We start from the raw sequence: 24,250 nt of genomic DNA, 5'->3' as shown, positions 1-24,250 counted from the left end.
CAGGAAGATGAGTGAGTTTTTGCACCATGGCACCATTTAGCAGCCCTGAAATGAGTGCTGGTGTGGAAGAATCATCTGTAAATCATCTTAACCAGGAAGAGTTCAGATCATGGGAACTGGTCTACAGTAAGTGGACCTGCAGCTTTAAGATGTTTACTGCTTTAGTTTGACTGTGCTTTTGTGTGGAAAATGGAGAGAGTGACCTTCCTTATACGGTCTACACTGAACCATAAAACTGCAGATCAACCACACTGTGAAGTGGAGTCATAGTGCGGAAAGGGAGTATACATGCATACATACATACATACATATATATATATATATATAATATATAAATGCAATATATGAAAATGTATGTGTGTGTGTGTATAACACATCTAAATGGTCAAAGCCTACCAAAGCTCTTGGATCATGTATGTACTGAAATATATAACTTAGCATTTAACTTAGTAACTTAGTTGGATTATCATGTAAATACTTTATCATAAAATTGTAGAGTTTAGTTTTCAGTTAAAAACTGTTCTAATCGTGTGTGTTACTATAATAATGTCCGATACAAAGGTCATACTGTTTGGATATTCTTTGAAAATTACCATATTATATTTATTAAATAGGGCAGTTAGGTGGATCATTGGATAGAGCCCTGGCTCTAGAGTCAGGAGGACCTGAATTCAAATCTGACCTTAGACACTTACTAGCTGTGTGACTCTAGGCAAGTCACTGAACGCTGTTTGCCTCAGTTTCCTCATTGGTAAAATGAGCTGGAGGAGGAAATGGCAGATCATTCCAGTACCTTTGCCAAGATAACCCCATATGAGGTCACAAAGAGTTGGATACAACTAATTCACCGAAAGAATTTTTTTTAATCATATATTACTACTACTATTCAACTTTTTGTATGAAAAAAATGATAGGATCATAGGATTTAGTGCCTTAATGGCTCCTAGTTCTGATGAGGAAAAACAGCTGTAATAGCCAGAATTTCCCTTTTTAAAGTCATATTTTGCTTTTATTTCTTACTAGCCTATATAACCTCCAATTATTTGGTTTGTTAAAGCTTCTATTTCCTTGACAAATCACACATCAAGAACTAGTAAGTTGTGTGGGCTGGACCACTGCTGAGGAGCTGTATTCCTGTAGCGACGATCATCAGATTGTCAAATGGAACTTGTTAACAAGTGAGACCAGCCAAATCGTCAAGCTCCCTGACGACATTTACCCCATTGATCTTCACTGGTTCCCAAAGAGCATTGGCGTGAAGAAGCAGACGCAGGCTGAGAGCTTTGTCCTCACCAGTTCTGACGGTAAGGTTTTAATGCACTGGGGCCAGGATTGAAGCTTTGATTTGTTTTTCATGTAGCACAATCTTTTATAAAAGTTCTTAGGGTACAATTATCATTTTTATGAAGATGTTGCCAGTGATGTATCCTGGGACACTCTGCTAGAGGGTTTTGGACACTCTGCGTCTTTCTTGATCAGCTCTCAAACTTGTTATTTCTTATATACCAGGCTGCAGTGCTTAAATCTTCTCCATGTTTTTCAGTTGACCTCCCTGTATTATTTTGTGGGGAGTCTTTTAAGGAGGGGTTGGCTTTTTTTTTTTTGGTGGTCCAACCAGACCTTGGCTACTTAAGGGCTATTCCTAAAAATCAAGCCATTTCAGGTTATGAGCTTTTGTTTCCTCATCTGTAAAATGGGCATCTGCCTCACAGGGCAGTTATGAAGATCAGTTGGGATAAGATATGTAAAGTGCTTTGCAAACTTTCAAGTTCACATCGTTATTAAGATACTTATCTGATTATTAATGCTATCTATTACTACCAGCACTTCTGACTTAAAGCTATTAGCTTGAAAGTAACAGTCGACAGGCAGGCTTATTGTTAATATAATTCAGCAAACTGTCATTAAGTCTAACAACAAGGTATTGTGTGTATTTTATCTAATTTTATGTATTCATTTTAGGATTTGTGTGTTATTTCTTTTATAACTCAAGTGATGGTTGTTGGTAGAAACAAGAGGAGTGCTTTGCTCATACTCAAGTGGAAATCGAGCTCTGCTGTGGCTTATAATGCCCATTGGAGCTAAGCTGATGGATATCATATGTGCAATGTTACTGTCCGTGCGCTGAGGGTTCTTGTGGAAAGTTGTCCCTCTGGTGGAGACTTTAGCCACTATACGTGGCCAGTCCTCAGAACTAGGAGATGATATCATTTCATTCACCTTGCACCTATTTGATTGCCTATGAGCAGTTTAACAGACTTCACTAGGAATCCTTTCCTAGTCATCTGCTTACCTTGAGCCCCCAAGGCAGCTTGATGTTGTGGGAGGTGCATAGGCTAGGTAGAAGGCAGGGCCTTAGATGTGAGTCCAACCTTCATCATTTAGAGGACTTGTGATGTTTGATAAGTCACTTAGCTCCTCTGCCTCTCCTGCTCGAGGGCAGGAGTTACCCTTGGATTCCCAGCACTGGTTCAGTGGCTGGCAGTAGCAGTCACTGAAGAAAGGCTTCTTTATTGGTAGAGTTGTCATAAGGGTCAAATGGAATAATGAATATGGAAGCATTACTGTGTGATTGGAAAGGATCATATAAAGAAAAGGAGGTTGCTGGAGGGGATGATTACAGGTAGGAAACAAGATTCAAGGTTGATTTAACTACATTAATGATCTTGAGTTTATACAATAAATTCTTAGTATTCTTGTTAAGGTTATTGTATGGCTTCAAGAAAATGCCCAGACTATCCCAGCCTCCTGTTATGTTTCAAAAACTCTCTTGTAACAGATTCTATTTTTTTTTAAACTAGAAAAATATTTTACACAAAACATTATACAAACTTGTGGTTCTCTTCCACTCAGATTAGAATTATTTGGATTTCAGAGTAAAAAAATATCCTATAAGTGTTCCAAGAAAGTAGAAGAGTCAATCTGTGACTAGCTGGGAGGGGTTTAGAACCACTCCCTGGTCTAGGAAGCTTCACTGGGAGAACACAGAGAAAAGGGCTCCAGATCAGCAAAATTAAGGAGAGTTGAATTAAAAACAAGAAAATTAAGAAACTCCTCCAAGTTATGAAACTCATAATACCTGACGTTTTCACAGCACTAAATATGTTGGCCAATATTGTCTCATTGGGCGAAACAACCTTGAGGTAGATGGGCTGGTTGTGAAGTAGATGGACAGTTGAAAAGGCCCTTTTTTTCAGACGAGGAAATCCAGAGGATTTAGGGAAATTTAAGTGACTTGCCTAAAATTCTACTAACTAGGGAGTGGTAGAATCTGGCCTCTTTTGACCAAGTTTAATGCCCGTTCTCCTGCATCCTGCTGCCTTCTGTATTTGTATCTGAGAGAGGAGAATCAATGTGCGGAGGACAGGAGTTGGTTTCGCCCAGAGGCCTAGTTGATTTAATCCCATGAAATAAGGCAATATAGACTTGTTTTGGCTAAATCTGTCTGACATGTTAACGTCCAAGCTGCTGGATGAGAAAACTTTCTAACTAATAGAATTTCTCCTCTTCAATTGGAGAAACAGTTTTCAACTCACATTTTGTAGTAACACAGAAACAAAAAATGAAGAAATTCCAAAGCAATAATAAAATAACACAAGGACAGAAGTTCAGTTGAGATTTTTAGAAATACTAAACAAAGGCCAGCCCCTTCAAAATAAATGACTTTCCCCTGTAACAAATAGGTAGAGTCAAGTAAAGCAAATTCACAATGGTTGTGTCTGAAAATGTGTGTCTCGTTCTGGACCTACAGGCTCCGTGCCAGCTCTCTGCTTCATTTCATCATCAGTCTTCTGGAGTCTTCGTTAGTCATTGATGAGAGTTCTAAAAGTTTTCAAAGTTGTTTTCCTTTCCATCATTGTGGTCTTTCTATAAATTGTTCTCTTGGTTCTGCTCACTTCACTCTAAATCTGTTCATACAAGTCTGCTCAGGTTTCTCTGACTGTACCCCATTTTGTCTTAAGGAGCAAAAAGAACACTCCTTTCTATTCATAGACCATAATTTGTTTAGTCACTCACTTTGTTTTCAGTTTTTTGCCACTGAAGGTGTTGCTATAAATAATTTCTATGTATGGGTCCTCTCCTCTTTCTTTGCCCTCCGGGGATGTAATTCTGGCTCATCTGAGTATGCTCCGTTTGGGTAACTTGGAGGCCTCTGTCACCTATCACTTGGGTGCAAGTAGCCTGCTTTGGTTGCTTTTTTCTCCTGTATCCAGAGGATGAATATCCCAGTTCAGCCATCATGAGGATGCCATGAACTGAACTGATGAGAGAGGATGGACTTTCTTTCCCTTGCTCCCTTTCTTTAACCCAGACTCTGAGAAATGGGTCTGGGCGGTATTTATTTCTGTTCTGGGTTGTTGTTCTCCTCAGTTTCAGGTGCTGCAGGTGATTCCCACAGATCTGGAAGTTTGATGTCTGGGTACTGTGGCTTCTCAGGGCTTCCCTGCCAGGCTTTGAGGGCCACCCCACCCCACCTGCAATCCTGGCTCCAAGGTCCCTGGATCTGGGAAGGACAAATAACAGAACAGAAACACCTGAGGCCTGTTTCTTAGAGAGAAGATCAAATCCCTCCCCTCTCACTGATTCAGTTCATGAAATCTTTGCTGTTGAGGGAGCTGGGATAGCTACCCTCTGGATGCAGCACATGAGAGCCAATGAAAAGAGCAGAGCCACAAAAACCTGACTGGCTTCGTCTCTCCAGTTTTATAGATGAAGTCAGCCAGTGAAGCAGGCTGTCCCCATCCGTGTAATAGGGTCACAGGCCTCCACGGTGCTTCAGCTGGTGTGAGGTAGGACTTAAGGGTTGTTTTAACTTATATTTCTTTTACTGTTAGTGATGTCGAACATTTTTTGAAATGGTTGTTGATAGCTTGAATTTCTTCTTTTCCATTCCATTCTATTAAATAAAGTATCTGCCATATGGCAGACACTGTGCTCAGTGCTGGAGATACAAATAAGAAATAGACAACCTCTGCTCTCAAGGACCTTTCGATATAGTGGGCGAAGACAATACCCAGAAGGAAGCCGAAAAGGGGTGGGATGGACAGCAGGAGGTATTGGGTTAGAGGCATGATGTTTGTGGCATTGCAACTAAACAGAACTGCTGATGGAAAATGAAGAGTAACCTGGAAAGTTCTGAACCCTCTCGAAAGGAAGGCTCTGGGAGGAGCTTATTCTTCCGCCCTTCAGCCCTCTAGTCAGAGGGGAGAGGGAACTGTGAAGGCATGAAGTATCAAAAGCTAAGTAAATGTGCTTGGTCATCTCCAGATATCTGCTTCTGTAGACACTGTGTCCTTGGAGCCATTGGCGGAAAAGGAAGAAAATGAAGTGATGATAATAACTTCTTCCAGGATGAGACATACGAGGAACCCACTGTTCATATGAATGGAAAGGATGATCCTGGGGCTTCAGCATCAACCAGATAATCAGTAAATGTTTATTAGGTACCCACTGTGTGCCAGCCTCTGTGTAAATACTGGGAATATAAAAAGAGATAAAAGATGGTCCCTTCAAGGAGCTCACTGTCTAATGGAGGAGACAGCCTGTAAACAAATGTATACGAGGATAAACACATAATTAATAGAGGAAAAGCACTGGAATTATGAGGGATTGTGAAGGCTTCCCGTAGATGGTGGGATTTTTGTTGGGATATAAAGGAAGCCAAGGAGATGAGTAGTTAGATCAGAGGAGGCATGGGGGACAGCCAGAGAGAATGCCTGGAGCTGAGAGATGGAATGTCTAGAGGATTGCCTGATCAAATCCTTTGACCATTTATCTATTGGGAATGGTTCTTGTTCATGTGTATTTGTATCAGTTCCTTATGTATTTTGAATTTTAAGTCCTTTGTTGAAGAAATTTGCTGAAAAGATTTTTCCCAGTTAAACTTTCTTATCAATTTGCAACTGCATTGATTTTGTTTGTATAAAAATTTTATTTTATGTAATTTTATGTATTTTATGTAATTATCTTTTATAATCATCTCTCTTCCTTGCATAGTCAAGAACTTTCCACCACTGATATACTTGTGAAAAGTATATCTTTCCTTTCTTATCTAGTTTGTTTATGATATGTCCTTTTTTATCTACATCTTTTATCTCTTTAGAGTATATGGTGTGAGGTGTTGGTTTGTATGTGTTGCTTTTTGTGGTATAAGGGTTTTTTTCCCCTACATAATCAAATTCATTTTTTGTATCCTGTAATTTCTTGGTTGAGTAGGTAAGAATTTTTACCTTTCCACAGTTAAAGGTATATTATTGCATAATCTTCTATTTTTAAGAAAATTATTTTGAATATTTAGGTCAGTGACACTTTGTAATTTAATATATGGTGTGAGATAAGGATTTAATCCTATTTTCCTCCTTGCTGTTATCTAATTTTCCCAGTAATTTGTATTGAAAATGAATTTCCCATGGTTTTTGAATAATTGTCCATTACGTGCTTTTGGATTTAGTTCTGAGTTGTCTGTTCCCCGCATCTTTTTTTTTAAATTTGGTTTCAGATAGTTTTTATAATTATTGTATTATATTAGTACGCTTTTTTAGACTTTAAATTCAACTCGTTAATGTTCTCTCTTTCTCTATTATTAATATAATATTATAGGGATATAAATTTGCCTGAGTACTGCTTTGGCCATGTCCAGTAAATTTTGTTGTTGTATTTATATTGTTATCCTTAATGTAGTGTTTTATTGTTTCTCCGATTTGACCTTTAGCTGAAAAATTCAGTGAACATTTTTGGTCTCCATTTAAGCTTCTGTCTTTTGATCAGATTTTCCATGTTAATTGCTGGTTTTATTGCATTTTAATCACATTTTTATCTTTAATTCTTATTATAATGAAATTCAAAGACAAAAGTTTTTAGCTAAGTGAAAGACTGTCCATAAGATTCTCTTCAGAGAAGAAAACCAAAGAGTCGACAGAATTGATTTCATGTCATACCCAAGGGCAATAGAAAACACTTCAGTGGATATTAAGATATATCTAGGAGCAGAAGCATGAGAAAAAAGATCGTGGTGAAGATAATTGCAGTTTACGGAGAGATACTGAATTCCTTGTAGAATTTCTCTTCAGATGCTCTAAACCAGGGCTGTCCAAAATGCTGCTGGCTTGCACATGTGGCCCGCAGTTGCATTTATGTGGTCCATCAACAAGCATAGAAATTTATATAAATGCTTTAGTAAACGAAGCTGAGCTGCTGCAGAACTCTCACTAAAATGGCAAATCAAAATATATTGTGTGTTGTTTCAGTAACAATGTAAGGTTGGACAGCCCTGCTCTAAACTGTGACCGTGTCTGTTTATACTTTAGTCCTTAATGACTTTACTGCAGAGGTGAGAATAGGGGAAAATGGCAGAAAGTATGTTTCTAATTTAAAAACAAAAGAAACCAAGAAGCTTGAGTATACTTAGAAACTTCATTCCTACATGTCATGATTACTTTTTAAAAATACATTTTTATTGACATTTTGTTTTTGTGTCACCTACATTTCCCCCAGTAACTTTCCCCTTTACCGTTCCAGAGAGCATTCATTATAACAAAGTATAAAAAAAAATGGAAAAAACCCAACTACTTTCAGCAAAACTAACAAACCCAGCAAAAGCAATTTGACATCTTTGGTGTTTCACACTCAGTCTCCCTCCTCTGCATTTCTGTTTTAGGGCTACACTCGGACATTGTGATTTCACATTGTTTGGTTTCAGGTTTTTTTTTTCTTTTGCAGTGTCAAGTCATTAACTGTGTTGTTTACCTGGTTATCTCTCAGTGTGTCAGTTCTAATAGGTTTTCTTGTGCTTCTCTGAATTCCTCACTTTCATTGTTTCTTACAGTGCAGTAAGAATCTATCATTTGCATGTGCCACAGATTGACTTGTTTAGCTTTCCCCCAGTTGATGGATATCTACTCTGTGTCCTGTTACTTGCTGCTATAAAAAGTGTGGCTAGCATTATTTTGTTCTATATGGGACTTTCTTTTTATGATTGCCCTTCTTGGACTATATGCACAATAATAGAATCTTTGAATTATAGGGTGTGGACATTTTAGTCAATTTCTTTGCATCATTCTAGATTTCTTTCTAGAATGGTTGAACCAATCCACCAGCAGTGCATTAGTGTATCTATCTTCCAGATAGGGAAAGAATAAAAAAGAGTAATATTTAGAATTAGCTTTTTGCATTTTGTAATGTTCCCTATCTCTCATTTGGTCATAAATCCTTTCCTTCTCCATAGATCTGACAGGTGAACTGTTCCTTGCTCTCCTAATTTGCTTATTGTATCAATCTTTATATCTAAATCATGTACCATTTTGACCTCATTCTGGTATATGGTGTGAGATGTTGCTTAGTACCTAGTTTTGTCATACTATTTTCCAGTGTCGCCAGCAGTTTTTGTTAAATTGCGAGTTCTTATCCCAGAAGCTGAGGTCTTTGGGTTTATCAAACAATACATTACCATAGTCATTGACTGCTGTGTCTTGTGTACCTTACCTATTCCACTGATCTACCTCTCTATTTCTTAGCCTATACCAAATAGTTTTCATGATTGCTGCTTTATAATATAGTTTCAGATCTGATACGGCTAGGCTACCACCTTCCTTTGCACTTTCCGCCATTAATTTAGGGCAGTATTGCAAGGATATTGAAGTAGCCCGAGTGAACAGTCATTTGCCTTATTTGGGAGGTTGTGTGATAGTGACAGGATCAGGAGGTATGTTCCATCTCTGCAAAGGAAGGAGGGTGGCGCATTCTCTTTTCTCTTTGGTGCTGGAGTCATTATTACTACCCAGTGTTCAGTTTCTTTTTGTTGTTCTTTTACAGTGTTGTAGTCATTGTGTGGATGTCCTTTCTCTGCTTATTTTGATTTGCATCAGTCCTTGTGAATCTTTTCATATTTCTTTGTATTGTACTCATTGTTTCTTACATTATATTCTACTGCATTCATGTACCAATGTTTGTCTAGCCATTCCTCAATTTGTGGCTCTCTACTTTGTTTCCACTTCTTTACTACAATTAAAACATGCTGTCGTAAATATTTCCATGTATATGGAGCCTTTCCATCATCATCTTAGATAAAGGTGCTCCTTTATCTAGCAGTGGAATCTCTTGGTCCAAAGGTAGGAACATTTTAGTCAGTTTCTTAGTATAATTTCAAATTGCTTTTCAGAGTGGTTGGAGCAATTCATTGTTCTTACTGTAGTGTGTTAGTGTATTTCCACAACCCTTCAAGAATGGACTTCTATTGGGGCAGCTAGGTGGCTCAGTGATTAGAGCCCTGGCCCTGGAGGAAGCAGGACCTGAGTTCAGATGCTGAGTTCAGACACTTGACACAGTAGCTGTGTGACCTTGGGCAAGTCACTTAACCTCAATTGCCCTGCCCCCTTCCCCTCCCCCCCCACCCCAAAAGAATAAACTTCTATTTTTCACTGGCTTTCACAATTTCCTGGGCGTGAAGTAAAATCTCAAGAGTTGTTTGGATTTGCATTTTCTCTTACTGATTAATTTGGAATAATCTTATAGAGTTTAATAGTTTTCTTTCTTTTTTTATTTTTATTTTTTTATATTTAATTTATTTAATATATTTAGTTTTCAGCAGTGATTTTCACAAGAGTTTGAATTACAAATTTTCTCCCCATTTCTACCCTCCCGCCCACTCCCAGATGGTGTGTATTCTGGTTGCCCCGTTCCCCAGTCAGCCCTCCCTTCTGTCACCCCATTCCCCTCCCATCCTCCTTTCCCTTCTTCTCTTGTAGGGCAAGATAAATTTCTATGCCCCATTGCCTGTGTATCTTATTTCCTAGTTGCATGCAAAAACTTTTGTTTGTTGTTTTTAAAACTTTGAGTTCCAAATTCTCTCCCCTCTTCCCTCCCCGCCCACCCTCCCTAAGAAGGCAAGCAATTCAACATAGGCCATGTGCGTATCATTATGTAAAACCCTTCCACAATACTCATGTTGTGAAAGATTAACTATGTTTTGCTCCTTCCTAACCTATCCCCCTTTATTGAATTTTCTCTCTTGACCCTGTCCCTTTTCAAAAGTGTTTGCTTTTGATTACCTCCTCCCCCTGTCTGCCCTCCCTTCTATCATCCGCCCTTTTTTATCTTCTTCCTCCTTCTTTCCTGTGGGGTAAGATACTCAATTGAGTGTGTATGGTATTCCCTCCTCAGGTCAAATCCGATGAAAGCAAGATTTACTCATTCTTCCTCACCTGCCCCCTCTTCCCTTCCTACAGAACTGCTTTTTCTTGCTACTTTTATGTGAGATAATTTACCCCACTCTATCTCTCCCTTTCTCCCTCTCTCAATATATTCCTCTCTTATCCCTTAATTTGCTTTTTTTTTTTAGATATCATCCCTTCATATTCAACTCACCCTGTGCCCTCTGTCTATATATATATATACACCTACATATATATATATAGAAACACACATATGTATATATATGCATACACATATATATGTGCATATTCCTTTCAGCTGTCCTAATACTAAGGTCTCATAAATTATACACATCATCTTTCCATGTAGGAATGTAAACAAAACAGTTCAACTTTAGTAAGTCCCTTAAGATTTCTCTTTCTTGTTTACCTTTTCATGCTTCTCTTGATTCTTGTGTTTGAAAGTCAGATTTTCTCTTCAGCTCTGGTCTTTTCACTGAGAAAGCTTGAAAGTCCTCTATTTTATTGAAAATCCATATTTTGCCTTGGAGCATGATACTCAGTTTTGCTGGGTAGGTGATTCTTGGTTTTAATCCTAGCTCCATTGACCTCCAGAATATTGTATTCCAAGCCCTTTGGTCCCTTAATGTGGAAGCTGCTAGATCCTGTGTTATCCTGATTGTTTTTCCACAATACTCAAATTGTTTCTTTCTGGCTGCTTGCAGTATTTTCTCCTTGACCTGGGAGCTCTGGAATTTGGCGACAATGTTCCTAGGAGTTTTTTTTGGGGGGGATCATTTGAGGAGGCGATCTGTGGATTCTTTCAATTTCTATTTTACCCTCTGGCTCTAGAATATCAGGGCAGTTCTCGGCAGATGATACCTAGCCTCTTTTTTTGATCATGGCTCTCAGGTAGTCCAATAATTTTTAAATTCTCTCTCCTGAATCTATTTTCCAGGTCAGTATGAGATATTTCACATTGTCTTCCATTTTTTCATTCCTTTGGTTCTGTTTGATAATATCTTGATTTCTCATAAAGTCACTAGCTTCCACTTGCTCCAATCTAATTTTTAAGGTAGTATTTTCTTCAGTGGTCTTTTGGACCTCCTTTTCTATTTGGCTAATTCTGCCTTTCAAGGCATTCTTCTCCTCATTGGCTTTTTGGAGCTCTTTTGCCATTTGAGTTAGTCTATTTTTTTAAGGTGTTGTTTTCTTCAATATTTTTTTCAGTATTTTTTTGGGTCTCCTTTAGCAAGTCATTGACTTGTTTTTCATGGTTTTCTCGCATCATTCTCATTTCTCGTCCCAATTTTTCCTCTACTTCTCTAACTTGCTTTTCCAACTCCTTTTTGAGCTCTTCCATGGCCTGAGACCAGTTCATGTTTTTCTTGGAGGCTTTTGATGTAGGCTCTTTGACTTTGTTGACTTCTTCTGGCTGTATGTTTTGGTCTTCTTTGTCACCAAAGAAATACTCCAAAGTCTGAGACTGAATCTGAGTGCGTTTTCGCTGCCTGGTCATGTTCCCAGCCAACTTACTTGACCCTTGAGTTTTTTGTTGGGGTATGACTGCTTGTAGAGTAGAGAGTACTTTGTTCTAAGCTTGAGGGGATGCGCCTTTGATTTCAGAGCTATGTACAGCCAGCTCTGCCACACCAGCACTCCTTCTTCCCCAAGAACCGCCAACCCAGACCTGATGCAAATCTTAAGCAGGCTCTGCACTCCTGCTCTGATCTGCCACTTAATTCTTCCCACCTCGTGGGCCTGGGGCTGGAAGTAACTGCAGCTGTAGTTGCTGTAGCTGCACCACCCCTACTGCCCCTGGGGCGGTGGCCTAACTATGAACTTCTTTCACTCTGTCCCCTGCAGCTTTTCCCACTAACCTTCTCTGTTGTCTTTGGTGTTTGTGGGTTGAGAAGTCTGGTAACTGCCACAGCTCACTGATTCAGGGTGCTAGGGCCTGTTCCGCCCGGCTCCTGATCTGGTTGGTCCTGGCACCGCCTACGCTGGGCTCTGCTCCCCTCTGCATTGTGCGTGATAGACCTCACCCAGCGACCATCCAGGCTGTCCTGGGCTGGATCCCTGCTTCCCTCTGCTATTTTGTGGGTTCTACAGTTCTAGAATTTGTTCAGAGCCATTTTTTATAGGTTTTTGGAGGGACCTAGCAGGGAGCTCATGCAAGTCCCTGCTTTCCAGCTGCCCTTGGCTCCACCCCCCAGAGTTTAATAGTTTTCAGGTTTTTGTTTTGTAAGTGTGTGGGATGAGATTTTCAAATAATAGGAGAGACATCTTTAGGAGAAACAAAGTAGATTTATTTTACAAACCTTGCAAGATTTGGGCACATCTCCATAATGGAGGAGGCGAGGTAAAAGGGAACCTGCCTTAATTTATACTCTTAATGAAATGATTCCCACCCGCCTCTATCCCTTCTCACCATTGGCTGGGAGGTGGGCTTACAGTCTAGGCACAAAAACTAGACAGAGGACCAAGGTTGATCCGGTCCATTCAGGTTTTCCGTATCGGAACTCAACTGCCAGGGTGGTGTCTGAAAGTCTGGGAGAAGAAATGGGGGTGGGGGGTGGGAGGAGAGACCTTCCTGGAGCAGAGAATAGATAGCTCACAGGAAGTTCATTATCTTCTAACATCCGAGAGAGAGGGGGAAGGGCATGCCCACAGCTTCAGGCCCTGACCTTCCAGAGTCACAAGGCCAAATCCCAAATCTTTCCTACTCCCTTAGACATACCCTGTGAAGTCTTCACAATTATCCATCCCATTCCTAAGTGTTTGTTCATATCCTTTGACTATATAGCTCTTGGTGTTATGTATTTGAATTGGTTCTGTTAGCTAACCATGTTATCTGTTTTACATTTTTTGATTGTCTCTGTTAGGTTAAGGATCCTCCCTATCCATAGCTGTGAAAGTACCTGATTTGATTCTCTTCCAATATTTTTATGGCATGATTGTTGATGATCAGGCTCTGTATCCATTTTGAGCTTGTAGTATGTGGTTTAAGATGTTTATTTAAACCTGATTCTTGTTAAATACTTTCTTGTTTTCCCAGCAGTTCTTATTGAGTAGGGAGTTCATCACCAAGTAATTTATGGCTTATTGGATAGTCACCTGTGGAATTATCTCTTTGTTATTCAAGCTTATCTAGTCTCCTGTGGGCTGTTTTTCTGTTTTTTAGCCAGAATCAAATAGTTTTGATAACTGTTTCTAGGAAAATCTGATGTTTGCAAGTTCTTTTCATCCTTTATTGTCTGCTTTTTAAAGTTGTTTCCCTTGAGATTCTAAATGTTGCATTCCCCCAAATGAATTTTGTCAATATGATGTAAATTTATGTTAATATATTGTCAATATGATGTAAATCATTCTTGTCTTTGAAATTCTCACACCTTCTTAAAATCTGCATTCTTCCATCCCATCACCACATTGCTACATCGCAGTGTCTAAAGACCTGGCTTCGCTTGAATGGTGGGTTTATGAATGCACAAGTCACAAGAATTCCTTTGCCGGTGGCCTCGATACTGTCAATTACAACTGCCAGGAGAGTCTTTTTTCTTTTATTAGCCGTTTGTAAGATTTGTCATAAGTAGGAACTGTTTCCAGAGTGAGTGAGGGCACCTTCCTGCTTGTAGGATCACAAATGAGCACATCAGGAGCTGGATGGGACCTTCAAATGCCTTCAGTCCATGGAAGAGTCCATTGCTATAAAAATCTTTATGGCTTTTTTCCTCATCCATTTGTTGTTCTCCTAGTGTCATCATTAAATGTTCTCCAGATGATTTTGTTTATGTGGGCTCTTTACTAAACTTTTTTCAGTGTTTTTTTTTTTTTTGTGATAGTGCTCATGACTTCCCACCTTCCTTTTGTTGAAGATCCTACAAACCAGTTAGTACTCAACACTTGTATTCTTCTTGGCCGCTATAGCACTCTACCTGATGGGGATCCAGTGTTGGATAACTGAGGTCATTTCTACACTCTCATTTTTACCTCTTTTCTGTATTTGCTATTAGCAGATTATTTGGGCCAGGTTGGAGTTGCCTCAGTTGTATAGCATATTTCCTCATGTGTAAGATGCACCTTAATTTTGGGGCCCAAAATTTGAAAAAAAATGTATTACATAAAGTTACTGAACTCAAGTTTTATTCATCTGTCCATAGCTTTCAGGCATCTTTTGGGCAAGTCTGGTGCGTGTACATGTGCTTAGTCTATTCTGTTTCATGAACCTGAAGCACCAGTTGTGTCCTCCTTTGAAATTAGTAACTTCTTTTTCATCAGCAATTCTCCTTGCCTCGTGCTGAACCATCTTTGTGGACACAGGAATTCCAATTGCCCTTTGCTCTTCAATCCATATCTTCAATTCCCTCTCTAAATCAGGCCATTTTGCTGACTGCCTCTCATGGCCTTCTTCTGCCATGGCATTTTCAGTAGGGTTTCTTCCCGTAGCCAGACTCTGATTGTTTTCTCAGTTGGAGAAGGGTTCAGCAGCACAATTTCCATTCACTTTTGCTAACTGTATCACTTTTAACTTGAATTCAGCACTGTATGAAAATCTTTTCTGAGCCATTTCTGGGCAGAACGTGGCAAAACGTAACCTAATATACTGGTAACAAATGTGAGACAATGAGCACAAAGACAAGCATGAAAAAACAGGAAATGCAAGTAAAAAAATCTACAACAATGAGTGCAAAAAGAAGCGCAAAAAAGCGGGAAATGCAAGTAAAAAAAAAACTACAACCGCTGTATAAGATGCACCCAGTTTTTAGACCCCAAATTTTTTGCAAAAAAGGTGTGTCTTATACATGGGGAAATATGGTAACATGTCTTCAAATGTTAAGTCTTTTAGGTTAATACTGATTTCGATCTTTGTTTTGATAGTCAGTGGTCTGACTGTATGCCTGAGCCATCACCATCCAAAGATGGAGATGCTTTTGTCCCCTCTTTTGTTAGTGCTTATTAATTTTTTTTTTTTACAACATCACAGAAGTCATTATTAGTGGTTCATTGTCAGTATGGCAGGAGGTCTCCATTGGTGTCTCCCAGGGAGCTGTCCTTGTCCCAGTGCTGTTTAACATTGTTACCAATGACTTGGATTAAGGAATAGAGGGCATGCTCGTCAGATTAACAGATGACACAAAAATGGGAGGGTTGCTAGTGAGAGTCTAAGAGAGTATTAACAGGCTAGAGTATTGGGTTGAATCTAATAAGACGAGATCTCCCTTCTCCTCTTCCTCCTCCTCCTCCTCTCTCTCTCAGCTGGAGATAGTTTCCAGAGGAGGGCAGCTGTGATGGATGGAGGAGGTTCTTAAGTCTATGTCATACAAGGATTAGTTGAAGGAACTGAGTCTATTTAGCTTAGAAGAAAGAAGACCCAATGGGGTTATTTTATGGGAGCTACGTTTAAGTGTTTGAAGGGCCATCATAGAGAGGAGGTTCTGTTTGGCCCAAGATTCAGGAGCAGGATGTGCAAGTTACAAAGAGGTAGATTGAGGGTTATTGCCAGGAAAAGCTTGACAACCATTTCCAGAGCTGTCCAGGAGCTTGATGGGCTGCCCAGAGAGGCCGAAGTAGACAAGTAGAGCGGTGACCATTGAGCTCCCTTCTCCCCTCCAATTCTGTAATCGTAGTGAGGCAGAGACTTGTCATTGGTATGCTTTATAATATTTTAATATGAGGTAAAGCTGTAGTTTTTTCAAGTTGGTATTTTTGGAAGACTTTATCTGTCAACATAACCATTGTGGCTTTTGTTTTTGTTATTGATGTCGTGCTGACAGTTATATTAGTGTTGAACTCCCATTATTTTCGCAGGGAGATTACCTTCTTAATTATACTTTACTGAAACTAATATCAAAATTAATTTGGTTTCCATAATCATATATCAGCTGATGGTGAGAGAATGTAACTCCAGTGAATTCTGCGTGACACGGGAAGAAATTTGGAATGAAATATTTGCTCAGCATAATTCGGAATTGACTACGTCTATTAAATCATTATGTCATATAGAAGAATGGTAACAGTGTGTTAGTTTCATAAAGGTTTCTGAAGGATAACTTTTTGTTCAGGTAAATTTCACCTGATCTCGAAATTAGGAAGAGTGGAAAAAAGTGTAGAAGCTCATTGTGGAGCTGTCCTTGCAGGGAGATGGAATTATGAAGGAACGGCGTTGATTACAGGTAAGTTGTCTAACACAAATAGTATGTATTTTCAAAAAATAAGTTTTATTGATTCTTTTTGTTTCTCTATTCAGTAATTTCTAGAAGTATACCTTCTTCCTAGAATGACCCCTTCCTTTTAATGACAACCCCAATCCCCAAAACAATGAAGTGAAATCACAGTGGTTAGGTTTGACAACAGATAAAAAGAGAAAAGTAAAGAAGTCATCTTTGTGCAGTTAATTAAATATATTACTGTAGGGATTGTTTTCTTATTTGTGCTTTAAAGACTTTTTTCCTAATGTGTACTACTGATTTTTTTTTATTATTTAGAGATTAACTTGTGATTATTGTAAATGTTCTTTTAATGCATATTTTTTAGACTGATTCTGAGATTTTTTTTAATGGATGAAAGTCTAGTTATGATATTTAGGATAGAGATTGGATCTGTGATTTCACTGATGAATTCTCAAACCAGTGGTGGTTGGTACCTTCCCTATAACTCAGGGTCTTAAGAGAGTTGCCTATAGCATTGAGAAAGTGACTTGCTTGGGGTTCCACAATGAAATTTAGATTATAAATTACGTTTTAGATTAAATTATTGTTTTAAATGTATTTTGTAGTTATTTTTAAAGAAATTCTGGCAAAAGCAATGGTGCCTGAATTTTTAAAAAGGAATGAATCATTTTTGTTGCATCTTTCATTAATGTATATATTTAAGACTTTTCTTTCAAAAATTGGAGGTTATCAGTAACTGAATCATAATTTTTTACAGTTGGTGAAGATGGACAAGTAAAAATTTGGTCAAAGTCTGGGATGTTAAGATCTACTTTAGCTCAGCAGGGTAAGTTTTACCAGCAGCCAATCACTTTATTTTTTAAGTTGTACAGTAGAAAAGTTCTATAAGAATTTTAACAAAAGGCAGTAATTTTGTACATTAAAAGCTTAGGTTGATCTGATAAAGAAAAACCCCTTAATTTTTTTTTCATTTCCCTTTTAATCTGCCCCTCAGTTTCCTCCCAGCTTCGTTCAAATGCCATGAACATTTAAAATTTTTGCTTGAAACTGACAAGTCCTTTTAGAAGCCTTTTTGTGAAATGATATTTGCAGCAGTTTTTGAAATTCAGTGGTCAAGAATAGTTAGGCATAGTAAAAATATCGAAGTCAGTTAAGATTCAGAGTACATCTCCCTTTAGAAAGAAAATTTAAGGGACCTTCATCCCTTCTCATGTTTTACGAACTTTTGAGTATCCACAATGGCAAGGGGGAACAGACATGTTGATCCAAAATAATGGATAGTGGAAAAAACCAAGTAGAGTTGGTTTTTAATGACATCTACCTGTGAAAGGAGACAGTAATACAGAGATCATGCAAACAGCAATAGACACAATCCCAAATTCAGAGAGTTAGCTCTAGAAGGCATTGTTTTATTTGTTTATTTACTGTCCTTTGTTTGACTTAGAAAATGTGAACCAGTTATAATACTGACCTGAGTGCAGAGCACCTGATTTGGGGATTTCCTAGTAGATTAAGGTGGCAAGATAGCTCCTGAATATGGTCTTAACATAGCTGGCCCACAGGCTGTTCAGAAATCTGGGCTGCATAGGTAGGCACGAATGTTCTTCAGCAGTATCACTGAGTTCACAAAGTGACAGTCAGCAATTCCTAGGGTTGCTTTGCTGGATGTTATCATCAAGGCCCTGCCATTCCCAGTTCTGCCTCTCTCATCAGAAACTGTGCGGTCAGGGTCACTCGCCTGCTTGCATAGTCCAGGTTTCTAAACGCTCGCTGGGCCAGCTGTGGATCACATCCAGTAGCTTTATGCCCCTATTACACTCACTAGACTCTCTGGAAAGTAAGGACCCCTTGGGACTCAACAGATATTTCCCATTCGCCTTGAACTTAAACCATGTGAACCATTCACATCAGTGTTGTGGAATGTTGGCGTGTGCCCAGCTCCCGACCGCACACCAAGTAGCTTTAATTCTTCATCCGTCTGTTGGAGACTTCTGATTCAAATTCTCCTGTCTCTGTTTAGAAAACCTCTGGGCAGCGGTGCTCAGCTCATGGGCTGTAGAACTCAGAATTGTTATGAGGCTAACCCCCAAGTCTGGAAACATCCATTCTCAGGATTTCTAACCTCTCTTATGTGCTCTGAAAAGAAAAGAGGCAGAAGGAGGCATCCAGGACCAGGCTTAGGCTTTCCCAGGCCAGCATGGGCTGTGAACCCTGAGCTCTCTTTCTAAGCTGCCTTTCTTGGATCCCAGGGTTGGATGGAGGCGGTTGAAAAGATCTCCTCCTCACACCTTTAACTGCCCTCCAGTCTGGAGTGGACAGAGGGTAACTCTCTCCAAGGAAAAAAGAGTGTAACAAAAAAAGGGCAAAAGGAGTAGACATTTCACTATTGACCCTTTTAGACTACATGGAGGGCTGTCACTCTTCCTGAGCTGCAGACATTGAATCATCAGGATGCCATCCTTGGCCCTGGCACCTCCTCAGAGGATTTCCCTGCAGTCACACAGCTGGCTCCATGGGAAGGGTTCTCCTTGACAGTGGCCCACTCCTTATAATTGGGGTGCTCCTTGAAGTGGTCAAGGACCTATAGTCCCTCTACAGGAACAAAATCATTTGCTAAATTGGAGATTTTCTTTAATAATTGGAATAGGAAGCTTGGTATTTTGTGTGTGGGATGCTGGAATCTTCCAGGTGCTTGTGTATCCTGGATTGTGTTTGGCTTTTAAGGCCCTTCACAACCTGGCAGTTTTCCTTCCTCTCCAGCCTTCATCTGCTTCTCTCCTCTGCCTGTTCTCACAGTTCCTCCCACACCATGCTCTGCCTCTTTACTGTGCTTTTTCACTGGCTCTACCCTCACCTGGAATGATCCTTTTGCTTCTTTCTGCCTCCTGGCTTCCCTTGCTCAAATCCCATGCACTACAGGAAGCCTTTCCTGGTCCCCTCTCAGTGTTAGTGGTTTCCTGCCAAGATTACCTCCCGTTTATCCTGTATATATTTGCATGTACACAATTGTTTGCATATTGTCTACCCCATTAGAAGGTAAGCTCCTTGAAGGCAGGCACTGTTTTTGCCTTTCTCCTTTTCCCTGGGGCATTGCACAATGCCTTGAACATATTTAACATTTAATATATACTTGTAGACTGACTGATTTGTGGGCGGAATTACTCTCGCTCACTTCTTTGGCATTCCTATAGTACCTAGTGGTAAATGTTCAATAAATATTTTTTGCTTTGTTATTCTGTTTAAATGCTCTAGAAAAGTGATTTTCCAATTTTTTTCCTTTGGCCAAACCATTCCCTTGAAATACAACTTTCCCTGTAGTAAATAAAACCTTTGAGACTTGGGTGCTCAGAAACGGAAGGTTCTGTGGCCGGTCCCACAGCTAGCATGTGTCCTACACTCTTTACACTTTCTTCCACTGTGTGATTCTTGTCCATAGTTTTGCAGTGAATCTTACCTAGAGATTTTTAACAATCGTAAAAGTGCAGTAACCAATCCACATAACTCCTTTTCTGTGGCCTTCTCGTGGTAGAGAACTGACTTGTTTCCTGAAGGACAAGAACATGGCAGTGATGCATAAGTTTTGGCACATCCTGCTATTCTGCTGTAACAGCAATTTTGGCTAGCAGCTGCAGTAGGGGTGTAAGACCCAACAAGACCAGCAGCAAGAGCTGCCAGCACAGGTTCTTTGATCTGCTTCACTAAGGAAAGTAACTTTAAGGGGTTAACAATCTCACTTTAGTTAAACATACAAACATCATTCACTTAGTTCAGGAGGAAAAGCCAGCACCCTGAACTTCAAAACAACTACAAACAAATTACAAACAGAGACAATATAAACAGACCAAATCACAATACCATAGGTACCAATAGGTCTGGGTTAGCAAAGCCGGGAAGGGGAGGGGTGCAGTTACTATTGCTTGCCCAGGGTCCCACTCCACTCTTCCAGTGACTGAGAGCCCCCAAACAAAACATCTGGGTTTCTCCAAGGCCGGGGAGGGGTGGGGAAGCAATGATTGCCCAGAGTCTCCACATCAGCACTCCTCCATGAGAGAGAGCCCCAGACAAAATGCTAACCTTTGGGTTTTTATACCCTGCTCAGGCCTGCAGAAGGAGTCACACCTAATCAGCAAAAGGGTGTGAGCCTGGGGTTTAGTACCTAGTTAGCAAAAGGGCTCCTGGGGCTTTGCACCTAGTAAGACTAATCAAAGCATTTGATTACTTTAGCATTTCTAAAAGAGAAAACAATAAAAAAAAAAAGTCCCACCTTAATTACGATACATCTGGAAAGGAATCAGTCTTGGGCCTAGACATTGGCTTACTCTCTTCTCACCCAGGACAAATGTGGCTCGGCTTGGGCAGTCACATGACCAGGCTGTCTGCAGTATGATGAATTTACCAATCCATATCAACTCTTGACCATCATCCAGGGGCCGCTTTCTGTGTTGATCAAGAAAGCATCCACATGAACACAATTAGACATCCCTGGAAGACTGAAGCAGCTATCACTGGGGATGTACAAGCTGGTTAAAAAGAGGATTCATAATCATTTTCATTTTCTTTTAGGATATTGGTTTCAGCGTATCCCATTTTTGCATAGCAAATTCAGTAGCCTCAGTTGTTTTATTTGTACAGTCCTTCAGCTGCACCTTGGTCTAACCCCATGACCCTCTGTTTTTTCCCAGGCCATCATCACTGCTGCTCTCACTAGACTGGCCTTCCTTCCTTCCAGATCTCCCTGGTCTTGCCTCCTTTGTCCCTTTGTTCCTTTGCTGCTCACACCTGACAGCACCCACCTGGATAACATTCACTCTCTGCCCTTGTTATCTCCTCATTGGACCGTGAGGTCCTTGGGGGTGGTGCCTGGTTTTTTGTCTCTTTGTATCCCCAGCACTTAGCCCAGGGCCTGGCACACATTAGGTGCTTAATCAATGTTTATTGACTGTCGTATTGACAAGTAGCTGAATGGAGCTGGGGGAGAGCTTCCTGACTCCACTACAAATTTAGGTTCTTCAGTCTCCCCAGGGCCTGCAGTGCCACTCAGCAAGCTTTCTAGTCCTCCTCCTCCTGTTCCTCCCTAGCTGGTGCTCTGTGCCCTTCACGGCTGTGCTGGTTCTAACTGTGTCTCCTTTCTTCAAGCGCTCCGTACCACCCATCCCCCACCTGCTCAGTTCAGATGCCACCATCTGCCAGAGGCCTGGATGGGTCAGCTCCTCATATCTTTTCCAGACCATGTAGCCCACACTCTGGCCATCCTTGTGCTCTTCTCTCTGGCCCTGGAACCACCCTGGACTCTGATGGGTGATCTTTCTTCTAACTTAGCTTGCCTAGAACCAGGTATCCATGGCCTTCCTAGTCATCATTGCCAAACCATGCTTCCTTCACTGTCCGTTAGAATGTAAACTCCTTGCAGGCAGGGATGACATGCTTTTGACACCCAGGAGTCTGGCTGCCTGTGTCCCCTATCTCCTGTGCTCTTTGTATAGATCTGCACATGCCATTTGTGTTCATCTTGTCTCCCCTCTAGCCCTTAATCAGTGGAAAAATGGAAGGAACAAATAACCTCCTCTTGGTCACATGGCCCGTGCCAGCGCATCTCTGGTGGTCCTCCACATGGACCAAATGCATTGCCTCCCCCTGTGTGTGGCTCATTGGCTGTCGTACTCTCTGCAGTGTTTTTGTGGACTGCAGTAGAATTGCCATCTTAGAGCATAAGAGGCAGTGGGTCATAGTGGTTTAAGCAAAGGCTCTGGAGTCTGGAATTGGAAAATCACTTTTCTAGAGCATTTAAACAGAATAACAAAGCAAAAAATATTTATTGAACATTTACCACTAGGTACTATAGGAATGCCAAATAGGTTCAGGTCCTATTTGTGACACTCCCTGCCTGGGTAACCTTGGGCAGGGACTCTTTGGGTCTCAGTTTTGTCATCTGTAATATGAGGGGTAAGACTGGATGGCCATGTTTGAGGTTTCTTCTGGCACTAGGTCTGTGATCTAAGTAATGTAGCTTACAGACAGCGATATTAAGATTCTGCTTTCCTCGAAGAAAGAAACAGGTGCAGAGGGCTGTTTGTCATTTGAGGTTGGTGTGTTGGTAAGCAAAATGGGCTCCTTAGCATTTAGTTCAACCAAGTGCCCTTGAATAGTTGGCCTTTGTCTCCTTTGAGTAATTCAGTATATTTCATTGAGCCTTACTAGGTGCTAAGCCCCAGGCCCAAATCCCTATTAGGGGTGGAACCTATGGGGGTGTGGATTGGTGACTGGGGCGGGGCCCAAGGTGGGCTGGCTAAGGGGAGCTGCTAACCCCTATTAGGTGTTAACCTAACCTATGTGGATGTGAACCTCCCAGGGTCCTAAGGGGAGGGGCTAACTCAAGAGCCAATCACAGCAGCCTAAGTTCTGGTCATTCAGATGGCGTTTGATGACATCTGAAGAAGGGAGGACAGAGCCATTTGTGCAGGGCTCTCTCTCGAGATGGTGTTGATGCAAGAGACTCCAGGCAGCTGTAGCTAAGGGCCCTCCAGCTTGTAACCTGGATGCTGAGACTTTGTTAAACTCTGGTAACTATGTATTGGGATTTGAATCAGACAAGATCTGTCTGTTGATGTTTGTAATTTGTTTGTAATTTGCTCTGAAGTTCAGGGTGCTGGCTTTTCCCCCTGAGCTAAGTGAATGATATTTGTATGCTGAATTAAAGTGAGCTTGTCAACCCCTTCACGTAGCTTTCCTTAGTTAAGTAGATCAAAAGAACCTGTGCTGTTGGCAGCTTTCTGGGTGCTGGCTGTGGGTGGATCTTACACCCCCACAGAAGCTGCTAGCCAGATTGTGGAAACAGTTGGGCTGCTTCTGCAGGGACAGTCCTGGCTCTCAGTGACCTGCGAGGCCACGCAGGCTGGGAGTGTTGTGGTCAAGCAGTGACCTCCTGACCTCCCCAGAGCAGCTTTTTTATGTTCCCGTAGATGCTTCAGTCAGGTTTCTCTGTGATGAATACAGTCATCTTGGAGTAGAGCTTCCCTGTGAGGAAAAGGAAAATCAGGCAGTGATTTTTTCACTGCTTAATTGTTGCTAAAGGATTTCAATCTTGTTCTAAAAAGATTCTTTTCGTAATTAACCTTGCAGTCACAAAAGCAAAACAGTTTATTTCACCTGCCTTAGAGATTTCAGTTGCTATCATGCCCATGTCTACTGGATGGCAAACTCTTTGAGTTCAAGGACTAGGGGTCACGTCCTAACGGTTTTCTGCCTAAATTTGTTGATACGTGTCATGGAACACAGATACTAATGAAGATATCTGCCAACATTGAATACGACGGTACGATGAGACGTTTTTTAAACAGACAGGCAGTGGTCTCCTTACAGTCAAGGAAAGTCTTGGAGATTCTGACTGAGCCTGTTGTTTCATACATGTTTTACAAAAATACTAAAAATACTCTGGTCTTTTACAGACTATGTTAGGGCCTTTAATCAAATGTATGAAATGCTACAATTGACAAACAATTAAACTTAAGTTTTCAATTCGAGTTTGCCTCTTGGCTAAATTGAGAATTTGATTTTTTCACCCTTTTTGGCTGCTAAATAGCTGTATGATTTTGTATACAATTGTGGCATTTGAATTTTTCAGAATTTATGCCACTGCAGTTTTGAAATATGATTTGGATCCTTTTTTTGTTGTTTACTTTTGTGAAACTATCACTAGAAAGTGATCTACTAGCCAGATAAGGGAAAACATTGATTGGATCAGAAGTTTAGTCTAAGGCAAAACTGAAAGAAATTATGGAGAGTAAAATACAGAAGTTTGTGATTGGTTAAGTGTAAAGCAAAACCTTTGGAGGGGTGAATCCTGGAGGCTTCAGTAAAGAGGAGGGAGAAGAGACCCTTCCTGTAGGGGAGAAACTGTGAAATTTGGCATAAAATGAAATAACATGACCAAAA

The 24,250-nt window shown here is 40.5% G+C and overlaps 1 protein-coding gene across 1 annotated transcript in view; it reads left to right on the top strand.

Moving 5' to 3' along the window:
• IFT80 (intraflagellar transport 80) overlaps positions 1 to 24,250 on the top strand; it is a 111,693-nt gene that overhangs the window by 13,786 nt on the left and 73,657 nt on the right. Inside the window, exons 3-5 of the mRNA XM_036758235.1 lie at positions 1,083 to 1,304; positions 16,211 to 16,321; positions 17,076 to 17,144. Of these exons, the coding sequence (XP_036614130.1) occupies positions 1,083 to 1,304; positions 16,211 to 16,321; positions 17,076 to 17,144 (402 nt within the window). The remainder of the gene's footprint in view (positions 1 to 1,082; positions 1,305 to 16,210; positions 16,322 to 17,075; positions 17,145 to 24,250) is intronic.

The sequence above is a fragment of the Trichosurus vulpecula genome, chromosome 4 (assembly GCF_011100635.1).
Source record: "Trichosurus vulpecula isolate mTriVul1 chromosome 4, mTriVul1.pri, whole genome shotgun sequence".
Taxonomy (NCBI): Eukaryota; Metazoa; Chordata; class Mammalia; order Diprotodontia; family Phalangeridae; genus Trichosurus; species Trichosurus vulpecula.
Note: the sequence above shows the minus strand (reverse complement) of the source record. Positions and strands in the feature narration are given on the sequence as shown.